The following is a 16,715-nucleotide window of genomic DNA, read 5'->3' as shown; positions in this document are numbered from 1 at the left end:
GGTCCGGGCCCCCCCGCACCCCTCTCAGAGGCGCGCTCGGCCGCGCGGGCTTCAGGGGCGGCGCGGTCAGGAAGGTTTCCCCCGCGGCACGAGTGCTGCCGGAGCCGGGGGGTTGCCCTCCTCTGCGGGCTGGGACGTTGGTCTCAACTCCCTGGGCGTTTAGCCAGAGCTCCTGCCGATCCCGGCCAGAGGGCCTTGCCCTCCACTCGGGCCAGACCAGTGCTGCGTTGGGGCAAGAAGGGATTGTCACCCTGTGGTCAGGTGCCTGCTCCTGGGGGGGCACAGTCACGGCGCAAGAGGTGCTAGTCACCAGGTCAGGACATCGGTCCGTCCTGCCTGGCTGACCACCCTCCAAGTCGGGAGGCTCCTCGTCTCGCAGACAGCTACAGCCGCGGGGCACATCTGGTCCAAGCCCCTGCCCCAGCTCTTCCTTGTCTCCAGCCTCAGTTTTCCCTGCTGCAAATTGAGCCCATTGCTCCTCGTCCTGTCTCCTGCCACCACAAAGAAAGGCCCGTCTCCATCCTCTCCGTCAGCACCCATCGGGGATTCACAGACTATTATCAACCCCCTGCTCCGTGTCGCAGCAGGGCAGAGAGAGGAGGCTGAAGGGAGAGTGACCCCTGCTCCTCTCTCCCTTCCAGCCCCCCGCATCTTTGCTGCCCTTTTCCGGACCATTTCTAGTTCAGCTGAGGTGCAGGGACCAGCGTGTTACCCACTGCCTTCCCTGTCGCTGCGGGCCGGGGCAGGGACAGTGCCCTCCTCTCCCCTGGGGCAGGTTATGGGGGCTCCCGGTTCTGTGCCCTGCAGCCCGCAGGAAAGGTCTGAAGGGGAGATTTGGAGGCGTTTCTCGGGCCGGACTGATTTTTGCGCGTGTGAAATTTCATCTCTGGGGCTAGAGCAGCTCTGAACCCTCTCGGTGGGGCAGAAGTCGATCGCTCCCGTCTGTGCGGTGCCGCCACCGGCAAGTCTCCCCCTTGCGGACCCCCCAGCCTGGGGCTGCGGATACCCCCAGGCCCACAGCTACGTCCCACAGAGGCTTCGGTGTGCAGCTGCCCCCAGGTCTCGCCTGTCCCGAGCCAACAGGCAGGAGGAGCAGGCTCAAGGCAGAGCCCCAGAGGAACCCCCCATCGCCATCCATCGTGTGGCCACGATCCTGGCAGGGGTCAGTCTGCCGCAGTGCCAGGGGCTGACATCCACCCAGTCACTTGAGGCCAAGGAGAGGGGGGTCTCCCCTGCTAAGGCAGTCAAACCCCCGGAGGTCCAGACTGCAAGGGTTCGGACTGATTTTTGCACGCGTCATGTCCCCAGCCACGTCTCAGCCTCTCCCTCTTCTACCCACTTTTCGGCATGCTTCTCCCTCAGGACTCAGTTTGTGGGGGCCCAGGACCGAGGTGTCCAGCCACCCTCGGCAGGGCCATGGCAGGGACAGTGCTCAGGCCATCACATCTGCCAACTTACAGACAACTTTGTGGACGTGGCAGCTTTGCGCAGGGGTGCAGCCCTCAGCTGTGGCTCCCCAGATCCACTCCCAGGGAGCAGGAAGGGCAAACTGTGCTGGGGGGCGGGGGGGCTAACCCCAGACCTGCCCCATCACGGCCGTGGGGGCATTTGGGATCCACAGTGGGTGATGCATGGTCCTGGCTTGCAAGAGCCAGCTGCAGGCAGGGGGGACAGGCAGGGCCTGGGCAGCAGCTGGTGAGCGCTGCATGCCGTGTCTCTCCGGAAGCGGGAGGGCAGGATGGGGGGCCTGGTGCTCGGGACCCAGGTGCTGTGGCCACGGCAGGTTTTGTGTCTAGCAGAGAAGCAGGCCTTGCTTCATAGCTTCCAGGGGCTGTTCCCGTCTCACCCCCTCCCACGCTCCCAGCATCTGTCCCCGGTGCCCGTCATAGCCCCCGTTTCCCTGGCCAGCTTTGCAAAGGACGCTGGGATGTGGGCTGGGTGACGAGAGGAGCCCGGGGAGGCTGAGCTGCAGCTGAGAACGATGCTCCAGACCCTGCCCTCTCCCCCTGCCCTGGGCAGCTGTCACCGGGGGCAGACAGAGTCGCTCAGAAGCTGCCTTCTCTTCTTTTTATTACCAAGTGCAACCACGCTGGGGATGGCAGGAACCAGGAAGCACCCTGGCACCCGACGTCCTGCCGGGGGGCCACGCGGCCGGGGCCCTGGGGCCTTCAGCGCTTGGAGAAGTCCCCACCTAGAGAAAGGGGGGTGGGGCATGAGGCTGGCACAGCCACCCCGGGCTCGGGGGCACGTGCACGCTGCTCCGTGTCCAGGGCAGGAGGACAGGCCAGAGATCCCTTCCCACGCGTGCACTCACCCTGGCAGCTGCTGCACTCGCAGCTGTGGATGACGGGCAGGACCACGGGCTCCACCTCCCCGTCCTCGCAGCGCAGGCTCAGGAGGCGCACGGGGCTCACAGGGTCCAGGCGGTAGCTGCAGCAGTCGCACAGGGTCTGCAGGTAGGGCTCCTGCCGGGGGCAGACATGCAGAGCGCTGTCACGGCAGGGGTCCAGGATAGGGCCCAAGGGTGTCGGTGGCGAGGGGTCTGGGGTATGTGCCTTGTGGGTACCAAGACCAGTCAGGGCAGACGGGGACCTGCTGAGCCCCCCGCCCCACCCATGTCCAGCAGGGCTGGGAGCCAAAAGCCCATCGGGCGAGCGGAGGGAAGGCGGCGCGCAAGCTGCAGGAGAGAGAGCAGCACGCGGCCACCGCCCCGGCACGGCTGCGCCACCCGGCTCAGGGGGTCCCATCCCTGCCGGCCCCCCGCCGTGCCGCGCTCACCTCTGGGAGGACATTGGTGCGAGAGAGGCAGCGCCCGCGGCAGTAGCTGACCTCCACCCCGCGCAGCGAGCACCGGCCCTTGGTGACGTTGCGCACCTCGGTGTAGCGCTGGCACACGGCCGACGGCTCCTCTGTGGGGACAAGGGCAGCAGTGACCATCCCCGTCGCTAACGCCCACAGGCCCACCCTGCTGGGGTGGAGCAGGCCGGGGGGCTCCCTTGCTGGAGGGCTGCAAGCGGCTGGAAGGCCTCTGCGTGTCTGGGGGCACTGAGGACAGCGTGCTGCCTCCGCGCGGGGCGAACGGGCCCGCCGCGCTGGGAGTGGGACTCGCAGGATGCTCCTGCAGTGCCCCCCAGCGACGCCCCAACCTCGTTAGTCCCAGGCCGCTGGCAGGGTCGTACCGCGCGACTCGGTCCTGCACACAGGGCAGCAGCTGCCCGGCTCCTGCACCTTCACCTCCCCCTGCAGAGAGAGAGGAAGCCGGCTCAGGACTGCCCCACGGGCTCGCTCGGCCGGAGCCTGGGCTGCAGGGGTGGGTCCGGCCGTGCCCCTGCCCCGGGCTGCCGTCTCGCCCGCAGCTCCGGCCAGCAACGCGGCCCTGGGGGCTCTGAGAGCCGGTGCCCAGGGCCGACGTCCCTGGCCTGCTGGGGACAGGGTGGCCGGCGGGCCCGTACCTCGAGGCAGGAGAGCGGGGGGCAGCCGGCCACGCACACGCCTCGCCCGTTGAGGCAGCGGCAGGTCTCGCAGTCTTCGTGCCACTCGGCGCCAGGCTGGGGGCAGAGGGGAGGCGTGAGGGCGGCGCGGCCCCCGGGGAGACCCTGCACCCCGGCCCCGCGCACTCACCGGGTAGAGCCGGCCGCGGTGCTGGCACTCGCAGTGGGCAGCCGGGACGCAGCGTCCACTGCCGTTGCGGTACAGCCCGGGCTCGCACGTGCAGCCCTGCCCCGGGCAGGCCCCCGCCACCGCCACCGCCTCCTGGTAGATGTCCTGGCAGCCGCGCTCGCAGGGCGCCGTGGCCTCGGGCCGGTGCCAGCGCTCCCCCGCGGGGCAGGCTGCAGGGCCCGGGCCACGTCAGGGAGCAGGACGAGGCCCGCGGGAACCCCCTAGCCCAGTACCCGTCCCTTCCCCGCCACCGGGACCACGCCTGGCTCGCCCAGTACCCACCCTCCACTGGGACCAGCAAGCAGGCCCTTCCCCCCCAGTACCTACCCCGCTCCCTGCCACTGCAACCAGACCCCAGGCCCCCCGCTGCCATGGGACCAGGCCCATCTCTCCCAGTGCCCAGCTTCCACTGGGACCAGCCCCCCAAACCCAGCACCCGCCCGCCACTGGAACAGCCCCAGACCCTTCTTACCCAGTACGCACCCCCGTCACTGCACCCAGGCCCCCAGGCCCTTCTCTCCCCGCCCCCAGGACCAGAGCCCCAGGCCCCTCTAGCCCAGTGCCCCCCCAGTGCGCTGGGGCGCAGCGCCCGGCCGTCTCACCGCAGTCCGGCAGGCTGCAGGGCATCTGGCGCGCGCTGGGGCCCAGGCACTCGGCCCCGTCGTAGAGGCGCTGCCGGAGCCGGTGGCGCTGGGACAGCTGCACGCCCGAGCCGCACGTCACCGAGCAGGAGGACCACGGTGCCCACGGCGCCCACAGGCAGTCCACTGCGGGGAGCCCGGGGGGTCAGGTTACAGGCCACGGCGAGGGGGAATGGACAGTCAAGGCCCAGGAGAGGTCGGGAAGAAGGAGAGGAGAGGGAAGGGGACCTGTCTGGGCTGGCCCCGAGACATGTGCAGGCCTGGGGCACGTGGGACGGTAGCGGGGAGCGCAGGGACCGGGTCTCACCATTGCAGTCCTGCTGGGAGCAGACGAAGGCACCTCCACGACACACACTGCAAGCAAGGAGGGGGCATCAGAGCCGGCCTGGCCCTCCCCGGGGTCTGAGCCCTGTGCCCCGACTGCGCCTGGCTCCCAGCCCCCATGGGGGCTACACGCCTGGGACAGCTGGGGAAACTGAGGCAGCGAGACGCTGCAGCTTCCCCGGGTGCCACAGCAGGGCAGCTCCGGCGGCCGCAGCCGCCCCTGCGTGGCACGGCGGGGCGCTTACCAGCTGTTGCACTGGTGGTGGATGATGCTGCCAGGCGCGTGCTCCTTCTCCAGCTCCTCCCGCGACAGGTTGGAGAACCAGGGGCTGGGCGGCGCGGGGCCCAGCGCACAGCGGCAGTCCTCTGGCGGCACGCACGCCCCGTCCTGCACCACCTGCCATCACAGCAGAGGCTGCCACCCGCTATGGGAACGTGACCCGGGCCAGGCCGGAGACCCCTAACCTCAGGCCAGGCCAAGGCAGCCTCCCAGAGGCCCTCCCCTTGGCCCTGGGCCCCCGCTGACATGGGGCAGAGCCGGAAGGAGGCGGCTGAGGACCAGCCGGGCCGTTAGCCCTCCCCTGAGCTGGACTTGGAGCCCACCTGGGCAGCCTGGGGGCAGGAGCCATCCCAAGTGCCTGCCCCTCTGCTCTAGACTCCGCCCCCTGCTGCTCTAGCCCCACCCATCACCAAGTCCCGCCCCTTCCACATGCCCAGCACCACCCTGGTGACCCCCCTCCTGTGTGCAGAGCCTAGCAGGGCGAGGACGGGGAGGGGGCTCAGCCCATCTGGGCCTGGCCCAGAGGCTCGCGGGCTAGGAGCCAGAGGCTAGCCCAGGAGCGCTGTGAGGGCAATGTCCCGAGGCCCCGCCTGGGTGGAGACAGCAGGGAGGGGAGTCTGGACGGAGCTGGCACCCACCTGGCCGGGTGGGCAGGCGCAGCCAGGCTCGCAGGGCTCCTGCTGGCAGGCGGTGCCCGGGCGCAGGTCGGAGCAGGCACGGGGGCAGGCGTTGGCGCAGTCACGGTGCACCTGGCTGCCTGGGCACGCTGCGGGGCAGAGGTGGGGGAGTCGGACCAGGTGGCCGGGCAACCCCCCATCCTGCACTGAGCCCTGCCCTTCCAGCTACCCCCTGCCAGGCACTGCCGCCTGCTTGACTGTGGGGGTGAGTGCCCCTCCTGACCCTGGACCCCTCCCTGCAGCACAGCACCCCCTGCCCCCTCGGGGCTGTGCCCCCACTCCCAGCCGCCCGTGCCCCACACCCCGGCCCATACCTGGGGCACAGCCGTGGGTGTTGCACGGACGATGCAGCCGCAGCAGCAGGCCGGGGCAGTCCTGGCTCCCGCTCTCATCTGGGTCCAGCAGGTGCCGGCTCTGCTCCGAGACGCCCCCGCCACAGCTGGCGCTGCAGGGGCTCCATGCCGACCACGTGCTCACCTGGCAGCTGGCTGTAGCACCGGGGCAGGGGGTCAGAGCCGTGGGGATGCCCCCACTGCATGGAGGGACCAGCCTCACTGCCCTGGGCAGTGGGAGGGAGGGAGAGGCCTGGCCCATGGCTGAGCACAGGTGTTGCGCCCAGCTGGGAGGGTGCCCTGGTGTGCCCATGCCAGCCAGGGTTGGGGGGACACTGAACTGGGTAGGCCATGGGCAAGCACTCCCCAGGCAAGGTTGAGAGGTGGGCATGGGGTAGGCAGGTACTCCCCAGGCAGGGTTGTGGGACTGCGAGGTAAGCACTCACCGGGGCAGGGCTGCGGGTTGCAAGCTGTCACCTCCTCCATGGCCGGGGCAGAGCAGGGGGCACCATGGGGGCTCTCGTGGCAGGGCCGGTGGCGCAGGGCACGGCCCCCCCCGCAGCTCTGGGAGCAGGGGCTCCAGCTGGTCCAGGGCCCGTAGGAGGGGCACTCGGGGGCCGGGCAGGCGAAGGTCCCGTTCTCGCAAGTGCTGCGGGAAGCAGGCGGGTTGGGGGCATCTGAGCACCTTCCACCACCTGGGTGCAGCCCCACTGTGCCCTGCACCCCCAGGGGCAGGGGGGGACCCCACTAACCCTCCAGCTCCCGCAGCACTAGCTGCAGGAGGCCTCAGCGCTCCCCCTGCCGCGGGGCCTGGGGTGCTGCGTGACCGTGGCGGCAGCCGTGTCACTGGCCTCCCGCCCCTCTTACCAGTTGTGGCAATCCAGCTCAGCGGCCTGCCCAGGCCACAGCTCCAGGGTGACATTGGTACTGGGGAGCCCACAGCGGCACTCAGCCACAGGCACGCACGCCCCATCCTGCAGGAGCTGCCCCTCGGGGCACCGGCACCCTGCGGGGAGGAACGCAATGAGGGGTGTCACTGCCCTGGGCATGGAGGGGGGCAGAGTGGGCGCCGGGGGACAGGATGGGGGTACCTGGCTTGCAGGGGCCCTGCAGACACTCCACGTGGTCCCAGAGGTCGGCGCAGGTGCGGGGGCAGCGGTTGGCACAGCTTGGGGCATAGGCCTTGCCCCGGTCCTCACACTCCTCCCCTGGCAGGGGACGTGGAGTCAGCATGCGGCCGGGGTGAAGGATAGGGGAGCTAGGCTTGTCCCACACCCAGCCCCTGGTGCCCACCAACGGCAAGGGACCCAAAACCCCGGCACCAGCCTGGACTGTAGCCTGGACGGGCCCTGGTCAGCCCCGGGACGGGGGGTTACCTGGGCAGGCAGCCGTGTTGCAGCTCTCGGACTGGGACCGGGCGCCGCGGCACTGCTCGGCACTGGCCAGGTGCTGGGGCTGGCGCCGGCGCAGACGGAAACCGCCGCTACAGGGCTCGCGACAGGGGCTCCAGGTGCTCCAGGGGCTCCACTGGCACGGGTCTGGGATGGCGGCACAGGTGCGGAGAGGGGGGATCCTCCCTGCTCCAGCTACCCTTGCCCCACGAGGGCTGGGGCAGCTCAGGGACCCTGTCCCACCCCCACAGACCCCCCTGGGCCTGGCATTACCATCGCAGATGTGGGGGTCTGGGCAGAGCCGCTCCTGCTGCAGCTGGGCTGAGCACAGCGCCGCCTCGCCGGCCCAGGCCGAGCCTGTCTGTGGGTCCAGGCACATGCGGTAGCGCTGCTGCACCGAGGCCAGGGCCACGCTGGGCTCCCCGTCCTGCCAGCCACTGCCCTGAGCCACAACCAGCGCCGTGGAGCCCAGGCCCAGCGCTGCCAGGGGCAGGCAAGGACCGCAGGGCGTCCACTCGGTCCAGCCGCTCAGGGGGAGAAGCCCTGCCAGGGACACACGGCCGTGGGGAGGAGGCAGGGGCATGGGGCCGAACTGCCTTCCGACCCACCCCATGGGGGGGTGCCATGCTCGGCTGGGCAGGGGGGAGCTGAGACGGATGACCACGGGCTCGACCAAGGGTAGGCCGGGGGTGCGGGACCCAGCCATCTGGGGAGGCGCAGATGCCCCCACTGCCCTTTCCAGCTCACGACAGGCCTCAGCTCCCCGGGGGAGGGACCCGTGGTGGGGCAGGAGGGGGCAGATGCTTACCCTGGCAGCTCTGGCTGCTGCAGCGCAGCTCACCCTCCTGGCACACACTGCAAGACAGGGCCATGGGTCAGCAGCGTCCCGCGAGCCCCGCACCTCGCCCCCCAGCCCCGCTCCTCACAGCCCGCCCTAGTGCTCACCACTCCTTGCAGCCCACGAGGACGGTGTCTCCTGCCGCCAGGTACGTGGGGCCATGGGGCTGGCCCAGCTGCAGGCAGCCGCACTGCGTGGGGGGCACGCATGCCCCATCCTGCTCCAGCAGGCCCTGCCGGGGGAGGTGGGGGAGGGGCCACGCGTCAGCCACGGCCCCTCCCCTGCTCTCTGTGGCCGTTCCCTGTGTCCCATGGCACCCTGCCCCCCAGTCAGGTCCCATGTCGGCACAGGCCGGTGCCGCTCCCTGTGCCCGTGGCTGGCGTGCCCCAGGTCCATGAACTGCCGTGGACTGTCAGAGCAGAGATCCGTTGTGCCCGCACTCCCCATGACCCGGGACCTCTGCTCGACCTCCTCCTGGCGCTTGCCAACCTCACCATCTCTGACCAGGAAGGAGGACACTGAGGACTGCGGAAATGCTTTCGTGTCCCTCGTGCGCTCACGTCTCGGGCAGTGCCCGCTGGACTCGTTGGTGGGCCGGCGGGCGCTGGGCGGTGTGCGCTGCATCCCTGCTTCGGATGCCTGATTTTGAACCTCACTCCCTTCCCTGTTCTCCTTTTGCTCTGCCCCAAGAAATCAGCTGCTACTCTCGCTCTTAGAAAGGGAGGCTCGTGGTTGTTCTTGGTGGGCACGGGCCCACGGGCCCTTAGAGCTGCAAGCAGGTCTGTGTTACACGGGCAGAGCACGGAGGCTGAAGGGAGAGTGAGTGGATCTGAGCTGGGTTTCCCCCGTTCCTCTCTCCCTTGCGGCCTCCAGCATTGAGGGTCCAGGATGTTGTCTGGTGGCAACAAGCTCTGCGCTTTAATGCTGCGCTGGGTGATGTGAAAGACTCAGACTCATAGCAAATGATGGTGGAAGGGACCCCAGGGGGTCGCATCTAGTCCAACCCCTTCTCCAAGCAGGACCAGCCCCAACTACATCATCCTGGCCAAGGTTTTGTCTTAAACACCTCCAGGGATGGAGATCCCAGCACCTCTCTGGGTAGCCGGTTCCAGTGCTTCACCACTCTCCTCATGAGAAAGTTTTTCCTAATATCTAACCTCAGCTTCCCTTCCTGCAACTTGGGACCATTGCTCCCTGCTCTGTCAATCCCTACTGACTTCCTCTCCACCATTTAGTATTTTGTAAACTCTTCTCATCTCCCCCTGCAAACACCTCTTCTCTACACTGACTAGGCCTGGCCTCTTCTGCTCATATGCCAGCCCCTCCATACCACTAGGGCCCTGGCAACCGCCCGACCCCATCCCATGCTCACCTGTGGACAGTAGCAGCCGGGCAGGCACTGGGGCAGGTCCCGGCACAGGTCCTGGTGCTGCCGGGTGGAGCAGAGCCCGGCGCAGGGCGAGGCGCACTCCCGAAACTGGAAGGGCGGCGCGCAGCTGGCCTCTGCGGGGGTGAGGATGGGTGAGCGTCCACACTTGGCAGCCATGGACCCGTTCCCCCAGGTCCTTCCAGAGCCCCAGGCAGGGCAGGGGACCCTGGGCAAAGTGAGCCGGGGGCCAAGGGGAGTGAGGATGCATCCCATACAATGGATGTATGGGACGCCGTGCGCGGGGAGGAGCGCCCATGCCACTGGTGCCTTCCCCAACCCCTCCGTGTGCCCCCCGGACTCTGCAGCCCCCAGCCCGTGCCCGAGCCCCCTCACCGGAGCACTCGGCGTAGTCGCACATGCGGAACTGGCCGTCCAGCCCCACGCAGGCGTCGGCCGCCGCAGCCCCGCCGGCAGCCCACTGGTTGCGGTAGCGCTGTTGCACCAGGAAGCTGCAGGAGCACTGGGTCCAGGCCGTCCAGGGGCTCCAGGAGCAGGCGTCTGGGGGCACAGAGCTGGAGGGCTGAGGCTTTCTCCCTGCCCGACAGCTGGGCAGAGACCCCAGGACAGGGAGTCCTGCCTGGAGAGCACAGCCGCACATGGGCCTTCTCCCCCTGGCCCGGCGATGGGTGAGGCCCCTCCCAGCTCTCTCTTTGCCTCAGTTTCCCCTCTGCATCCTGGCAAAGCACTCTGGGAGCCAGAAGGGTGCCCTGGACAACCCCCCCTTACTGCAGAGCTGAGGGATGTCTTCCTGGGGAAGCTCAGCCCTGCTGCATTGGGGTGGGGGGACGGACACACAGGGGTGCTGGCTGGATGTCCTCTGCAGGTGGACGAACGCAGCCATCGGGCATCAGAGCCGGACTGCAGATGCCCCTACCCCCCTGCCTGGAGCCCCCCTGCCAGGGCCTTACCTTCGCAGGCCTGCAGGTAGCAGGGCTGCACCTCCTGCCGGATGCTCTGGTTGCAGGAGGCGCCGGGGTCCTGCGGAGGGGGGCAGGCGCAGACCCCACTGCGGGAGGCCAGCCCCGGGCCGCAGGACCGCGAGCAGGGACCCCAGCCGGACCACGCGCACTCCTCAGCTCCTGCGGGCAGCAATCGCAGTCACGGGGCAGCCGGGTGGGCAGGGTCCTGGGGGGCAAGTCCAGCCCCCTGCTCGGGCCGGGAGCTGCCCCGCCTGCACCGGTTTATCCAACACTGCATGAGCAGCCACGTCGCATGGGCACCGTGCCCCAGTGCACCCTGACCTGCCCCGGAGAGCACCGGGGGGCGAGGGCTGGCCGTGCCCTGGCGCCGAAGGAACGGGATGTGGGTTGTTACGTGCGCTTGAGAACCCCCGAGCTGAGGCCGTGCCCCCGTTGAGGAGGAAGGCAAACCCCCAGCGCGCACCAGTCTGAGCAGGGGGGAAATCCCTTCCTGCCCCAGTGCGGCATCGGGCCGATCCTGAGAGGAGGGGCAAGACCCCCCGGGCCCTGCAGGGACGGTGCTAGTAGGAGCATTGGTGCAGCCCAGTCCCCAACACCAGCACCCCCCGTGTCTTGCACCTGATTGATGCAGCCCCAAAACCGCTCTGGCCTTCGGCACGGCTGCACCATGCCACAGACACCCGTCGGGTTTGGGATCTGCCAAGACCCCCAGGTCCTTCTCCGCAGAGCTGCCACCCAGCCGACCTTCCCCTGGGCTTGTCCTTACCCGGACAGGGTGGCGTGGGGCAGTCCTGGGCCTCGGCTTCGGGTCCGGCGCAGCTGGAGCCGTTGTTGCGAGGCGGGGGGTTGAGGCAGGCCCGGGTGCGGATCTGGGTGCCGGGGCCGCAGGTGACGGGGCAGTCAGACCAGGGGGACCAGGGCGTCCAGGCACCATCCACTGCAGAGGGACAGGGAGTGAGTAGGGCCCCGCCGCGGAGAGAAGCCAGGATGGAGGGGATGGGGGGCACTCACCCGCACAGGCGATGTCCTGGCAGTAGATGCCCTCCGGGGTGCAGATGCTGGAGAAGGGGCAGGCAGAGCGGGATGGTCAGTGCAGCCCAGCCCACCCCATTCAGGTTGGGGTTAGCCCCCTGCTGCGGGGAGAGAGGGGACGACCCAGGAGTCCTGGCTCCCAGGGGGCTGCACTGGCTGCCCCCGATACCGTCCTGACCCCGTGGCACTGACCATTGCTGGCACTCGCCCTGCAGCCAGGTATCCCCCAGGCGCCGGTCGCTGCCCGCGAGGGGACAGAGCGGGGGACAAGGCCCCGGGGCGCAGGGCCAGCTCTGCAGCTGCTCCTGCTGGCACTCGGCTGCCTCCGACCCCGACGTGGGTGTCCTGGAAAGCAAGGAGGGCAGAGCATGAGAGCGTGGCTGGGACATGGCCAAACAACTCCCAAAGGGCTGGACGCTCCCCACGCCAGTGCCCCCCAGCCCACGCAGGTGGGGCCCACCTGAAACGGCTCTGGCGGCCGTGGCCGCAGGTGAGGCTGCACTCGGCCCAGCTGGACCAGCGGCTCCAGGCGCAGTGGGAGGGTGGGCACGTGTGGTTGGTGCACACGAGCCGCCCGCCCGTGCACGTGCAGTTGTTGCAGCCGTCGTCCCGCAAGCTGCCCGGCGCCCAGCTGTGGCCCTGCATGTCCATGCACTCGCACAGCTGGGCCGGCACGCACACCCCGTCCTGCTCCAGGGTCCCTGCGGGGCAGAGGGGAAGGTGATGTGGGGCAGCCAGGGCCTGCTGGGATCACATGGAGCCTGTCTGTGCCCTGCAGGGCAATGCACGTTGGGCTGTGGTGCATGTGCATATGCGTGCGAGGCCATGTGCATGTATGGGTAAGGCACGTGCATGTGTGTATATGTGTGTATGCACATGTAAATGTATGTGTATTTATGGGTGTGAGTGTGCATGCTTTTGTGTGCTTGTGTGTATGAATGTGCATGTATGGGTGTGCATTTGGGCATATGCAAGAGTGCGCATGTATACATGCATGTGTGTACATGTGTGAGCACTGACACAGTGCTGCCTCTTGCTGGGCAGCACCACACTACTCAGAGGGGTGTCATAGGTCCCATACCGCGCACCGCACATAGCGAGTCCCCTGCAGGGCATGCGCGGGATCCCACTGCTATCCCCACTCCAGGGAGAGGGCAAGTGACCAACGGGGGTGTCACCAATGGGAGGAGCATAATGCCTGAGCAAGCCCCCCCAACCCCAAGCAGAGCCAGTGACCCCGCCACCCCCCCCCACTGCAGGCACCCACCATCTGGGCAGCGGCAGCCGGGCTCGCAGGCCTCTGCGTCCTGGCACATGATGCCCTCCTGCAGGTCCCCGCAGTGGCGTGGGCACCTGTTGGCGCAGTCCACCATCTCCATGCCCGGTGGGCAGCCCTCCTCTGCAGGGGGCACACGTTAGCGTAGCCCCAGGCTGGGAGAGACTGCCTTGGGGGGCCCCGGGGTTGCCCTTGCCTCTGCCGGTGACGCAGACAAGGGCCCCTGCACCTGCCCAGGGGCCTCTCCTGGGCCCTGCCTCCCCCCTGCCTTGCAGGGGGGACGGGTGCAGACCCCCAGCCCAGCCCCTTTGCTGCAGGCCAGAGCTGCTCAGCCCAGCACGGGGGAGCTTGGGAGCCACATCTGACTTCCCCACCTGGCTCCGTACCCCCTAGGAGGTCCCCGAGACGCCTGCACCCCGCACAGACCCCAGTGTGCCGTAAGCCCGCGGGGACTCACAAGGGTGCACGGCACGACCCCGACCCCAGGACCTGCACTGCATCCCGGGGGCCCCTCCAGCACACCCTGGAGATGGGGTCCCAGGCTCCTGCCCACGACCCCGGCGCTCCCTACCGCAAGGCCGTGGGTTGCAGACACGGACGTGGTGCTTCTCCCCGGGGCAGCGGCGCCCGCCGTTCTTGGGTGGGGGGTGGGTGCAGGTGCGGCTGCGCACGGAGCGGCCCCCGCCGCAGGTGCGGTCACACCACGACCACGGGCTCCACCTGGACCAGGCCCCGTCCACTGTGGGGAACAAGAGCCGTCACCCCCCAGCCCAGCTCCGGGCGCCTCCAGGAGCTCGTCCAAAACCGGGCCCGGCACGGCTGCAGGCAGGGAGAGGAGCGGAGGGCCAGACCCAGGCTCGCCGTGAGCCCCCCTACCTCTGCAGGCCTGCAGGTTGCAGAAGCGGCGCTCGGCGTGGGCGCTGAGGATGCCCTCGCACCAGTGCCCGCCGGGGCCAGGCGGGGTGTAGGCACGTAGGCGTTGCTGCTGCCCCACGCCGCAGCTGCGCGAGCACGGGCTCCAGGGGCCCCAGCCCGTCCAGCTGCAGTTCATGCCCTCACACTCCTCGCCCAGGCACGGGGGCACGTCTGTGGGGTGCAGCGGGGCCCAGTGAGCAGCCGTGCATGGGCTGGGGGGTGCTGCAACACCCAGGGACTGCATCCACCCCTGCTCCCCACGTGCAACCACCCTGGACCCCTCCGAGGGACGGTGCCTGCTGCCCCGTGTGCGGGGTCTTTTGTGCCCGAGCCTCGGGGCAGCTCGACGGGCCTGCCCTGAGCCGACTAGGACCTGGGGCTGTGAGCGGGCAGAGCCCGGTGCGCCAGCTGAGCTCAGCCGGCTCACGTCGCAGGTGAGCCGCACCCCAGGCCTCTCAGCCCCCCAGACCTGTGCACTGGGGCAGGTTGCAGGCCCGCTCCTGGAAGGCCTCCCCCGTGCAGTTGGCTCCCGCCGCGCAGAACCGGGTCCGGGTCTTCAGGGCCGGGAGCTCGGGGTCGGTGCAGGTCCGGGAGCAGGGCGTCCAGGACGACCAGGGGCTGAAGCCCCCCTCGGACCCTGCGGCACGGGGACACAGGGCAGCACAGGGTGACCTCGTAGGTCTGGAGGCCACCAGCGCACACCTTGCGGGGGGAGGAGCATTCTGGGGAAACTGAGGCTCGGAGACAAGGAGGGGTGCATCTCAGCCAAGCAAGGGGTATTCACGGCCCCCCGCTCCCAGCGTGGCCCTGTACCTGGGACACGGGGCACCGGCTCCTTCGTGGGACCTTCCACTGCTGAGGGGGGAGAAGAGAGAACAGGGGTCACCGTGCCCCAACCCCAGCACCCGCCCGGCTCCCCGGACACCCTCCTGCGGCCCCCGGCGCCGGCTCACCGGCACAGTCGGGCGTCTGGCAGTACTTGGTGTCCGTCCGGGGCCCGGCGCAGTCCCTGCCCCCGTGGGCGGGCGCGGGGCGCGTGCAGCTCCGTGCCCGCGTCATGTTTCCCAGCCCGCCGCACGTGCGGGAGCAGGAGGTCCAGGGGCTCCAGGCGCCGAAGCCCCCGTCCAGCGGGCACGGGGCCAAGGAGCAGTTGAGCTGCCCATGCTGGCAGGTGCTGGGAGGCGAGAAAGGGCCCCAGCGTCACGGGGAGACGGCGATGCCTGGGGGTGACTGGCGTGTGGCTCTGAGCTCGGGCACGGGGGTTGTCCGGGGTGTTTTGGACGGGCCTGGCCCTGCCGTAGGCCGGGTTTGGACTGGATGCAACCCCGCAGCTCCCTCCCAGCTTGACATCTCTGTGCCGCTGCGGTTTTACGTCCTGGATCCACGCGCCGATCCAGAGCGGAGCCGCGCCAGCACGTGGGCGCAGGGCCCACGACCGCCCCATCCTCCCGTGGCTCCCAGTGTCCGGCAACTCACCAGCTGCTACAGCCGGAGCGGAGGCCGCTGCGGTGCGGCACCTCCTGGCCAGGCACGAGGGGGTGGCCCTGGGCGGTCACAGCGGTCAGCGAGGCCCCAGGGGCCGCGGAGACGTTCTGCAGCGCCCACAGGATGTCCTCGGTCAGCACGCAGGGGCACTCCTGCCGGGGGGGCGGATGGCACAGCTCTGGGGAAACCCCTTGCCATGCAATGTGGGGGTGCAAACAGGCAGGGACCAGCCCTCCAACCCCTGAACCTCCCAAGCATTGGTGTTTCTGCACGGCCACGGCCTGACGCACGTGCTGGTTACGCTCACGTCCAGCTTTGCAACGTTCACGAGAAGAAACCGGCGTGTCGCTTTTTATGCCGAGGCCTCGTCTAACTCAGCAAGCCCCCTTAGCCCCAGCCGCGCGTAGAGGGGCTCCCTTCCTGAACCCCCATGCGCAGGAGAGGATGCAAATGCAAGAGTCCCGGGGCAAGATGTGGTGGTCCCTCCCCTCCCCTCCCGCCCCCGGGGTGCCCTAGGCCGGGGGCTGACCTGGAGGCAGGCGCCGCGGTGCTGCAGGGTGCCGGCGGGGCAGTGGCAGCCCTCCTCGCAGCCGTCTGAGAAGCAGTCCATCTGTCCGGCCAGGTGGGCGCAGCTGTAGGGGCAGCCCTCCTCCTGCAGGCACTCGCGGTACAGCCGCCCCGCCGGGCAGCCCACCTCTGGGGGGGGCCGAGAGGGCGCTCAGAGCCCGCTCCCCTGGGCAGGGGAAGCAGGGGAGGGCGGGGGGCCACTCACCGAGGCAGACTTGGGTGTTGCAGATCTTGCTCTGCGCAGACAGGCCCTGGCAGCCGGGGCGGAGGCACTCCCGGGTGCGGATCTGCTCCCCGCCGCCACACGTGACGCTGCATGCGCCCCACGGGGACCACGCGCTCCATGGTGCCTCCTCTGGGACGTGCAAAGCGGGGGCGGGATGGTAAGATGAGGCTCCCCAGGATGACCCGCTGCCCCGAGACCATCCCAGCTCTGCCCCCTGGCCCCTTGCACAGCCCTCCCAGCCTCAGTTTCCCCCTTTCCCTGGGTGCTGCCCGCTGAGATGGGAACGTCTCCGGCACACGCGGCCTCTTACACACGTGCAGCTCCAAGCACTCTAGGCCGGTGCAGCGACCCGAGCTAAACGTGCCCGGTGCAACGGGGCTCCCTATTTTGCATCCTACCACAGATGTGGCTTGACCCCCCGCAGACCCCCCACCCCTCGCCCTGCAGCTCTCATCCATGCTCAGCCCCGTGCCCTTTGCCCCGTCACCTTCGCAGGGCAGCTGTCCCCGGCAGGCTCTCTGCTGCTGGCTGCCCCCGGCGCAGCCCCGGCCCCCGTGCTGGGGCGCGGGGTTGTCGCAGGCTCGGACGCGGACCTGGGCGCCCTCCCGGCAGCGGTGGGAGCAGGGCGACCACGGCCCCCAGGCGCCCCAGCGCCCGTCCAGCGGGCAGGCAGGGTCGGCGCGGCACCGCAGGTGCCCGTCCTCGCACGTGCTGCGGGGGGG

The 16,715-nt window shown here is 69.4% G+C and overlaps 1 protein-coding gene across 1 annotated transcript in view; it reads right to left on the bottom strand.

The window, feature by feature from the left end:
- Positions 1-2,046: 2,046 nt before the first annotated feature.
- The window catches only part of SSPO (SCO-spondin), a 53,983-nt gene continuing 39,314 nt past the window's right edge, over positions 2,047-16,715 (bottom strand). Inside the window, exons 74-106 of the mRNA XM_019534412.1 lie at positions 16,481-16,704; positions 15,973-16,122; positions 15,730-15,896; positions 15,192-15,352; positions 14,639-14,889; positions 14,185-14,352; positions 13,677-13,886; positions 13,372-13,539; positions 12,792-12,923; positions 11,985-12,225; positions 11,717-11,869; positions 11,504-11,550; positions 10,447-10,651; positions 9,906-10,117; positions 9,433-9,871; positions 8,492-8,552; positions 8,251-8,375; positions 8,114-8,160; positions 7,291-7,848; positions 7,006-7,122; positions 6,782-6,920; positions 6,361-6,563; positions 5,897-6,070; positions 5,544-5,671; positions 4,871-5,022; positions 4,609-4,655; positions 4,263-4,427; positions 3,622-3,830; positions 3,453-3,548; positions 3,180-3,240; positions 2,779-2,909; positions 2,315-2,465; positions 2,047-2,191 (exon numbers count right to left, since the gene is read on the bottom strand). Of these exons, the coding sequence (XP_019389957.1) occupies positions 2,169-2,191; positions 2,315-2,465; positions 2,779-2,909; positions 3,180-3,240; positions 3,453-3,548; positions 3,622-3,830; positions 4,263-4,427; positions 4,609-4,655; positions 4,871-5,022; positions 5,544-5,671; positions 5,897-6,070; positions 6,361-6,563; positions 6,782-6,920; positions 7,006-7,122; positions 7,291-7,848; positions 8,114-8,160; positions 8,251-8,375; positions 8,492-8,552; positions 9,433-9,871; positions 9,906-10,117; positions 10,447-10,651; positions 11,504-11,550; positions 11,717-11,869; positions 11,985-12,225; positions 12,792-12,923; positions 13,372-13,539; positions 13,677-13,886; positions 14,185-14,352; positions 14,639-14,889; positions 15,192-15,352; positions 15,730-15,896; positions 15,973-16,122; positions 16,481-16,704 (5,515 nt within the window). The 3' untranslated portion in view covers positions 2,047-2,168. The remainder of the gene's footprint in view (positions 2,192-2,314; positions 2,466-2,778; positions 2,910-3,179; positions 3,241-3,452; positions 3,549-3,621; positions 3,831-4,262; positions 4,428-4,608; positions 4,656-4,870; positions 5,023-5,543; positions 5,672-5,896; positions 6,071-6,360; positions 6,564-6,781; positions 6,921-7,005; positions 7,123-7,290; positions 7,849-8,113; positions 8,161-8,250; positions 8,376-8,491; positions 8,553-9,432; positions 9,872-9,905; positions 10,118-10,446; positions 10,652-11,503; positions 11,551-11,716; positions 11,870-11,984; positions 12,226-12,791; positions 12,924-13,371; positions 13,540-13,676; positions 13,887-14,184; positions 14,353-14,638; positions 14,890-15,191; positions 15,353-15,729; positions 15,897-15,972; positions 16,123-16,480; positions 16,705-16,715) is intronic.

This window comes from Crocodylus porosus, unplaced genomic scaffold, assembly GCF_001723895.1.
Source record: "Crocodylus porosus isolate Cpor-Errol unplaced genomic scaffold, CroPor_comp1, whole genome shotgun sequence".
Taxonomy (NCBI): domain Eukaryota; kingdom Metazoa; phylum Chordata; order Crocodylia; family Crocodylidae; genus Crocodylus; species Crocodylus porosus.
The sequence above is the reverse complement of the archived record's forward strand: the minus strand, read 5'-3'. Positions and strand labels throughout refer to the sequence as shown.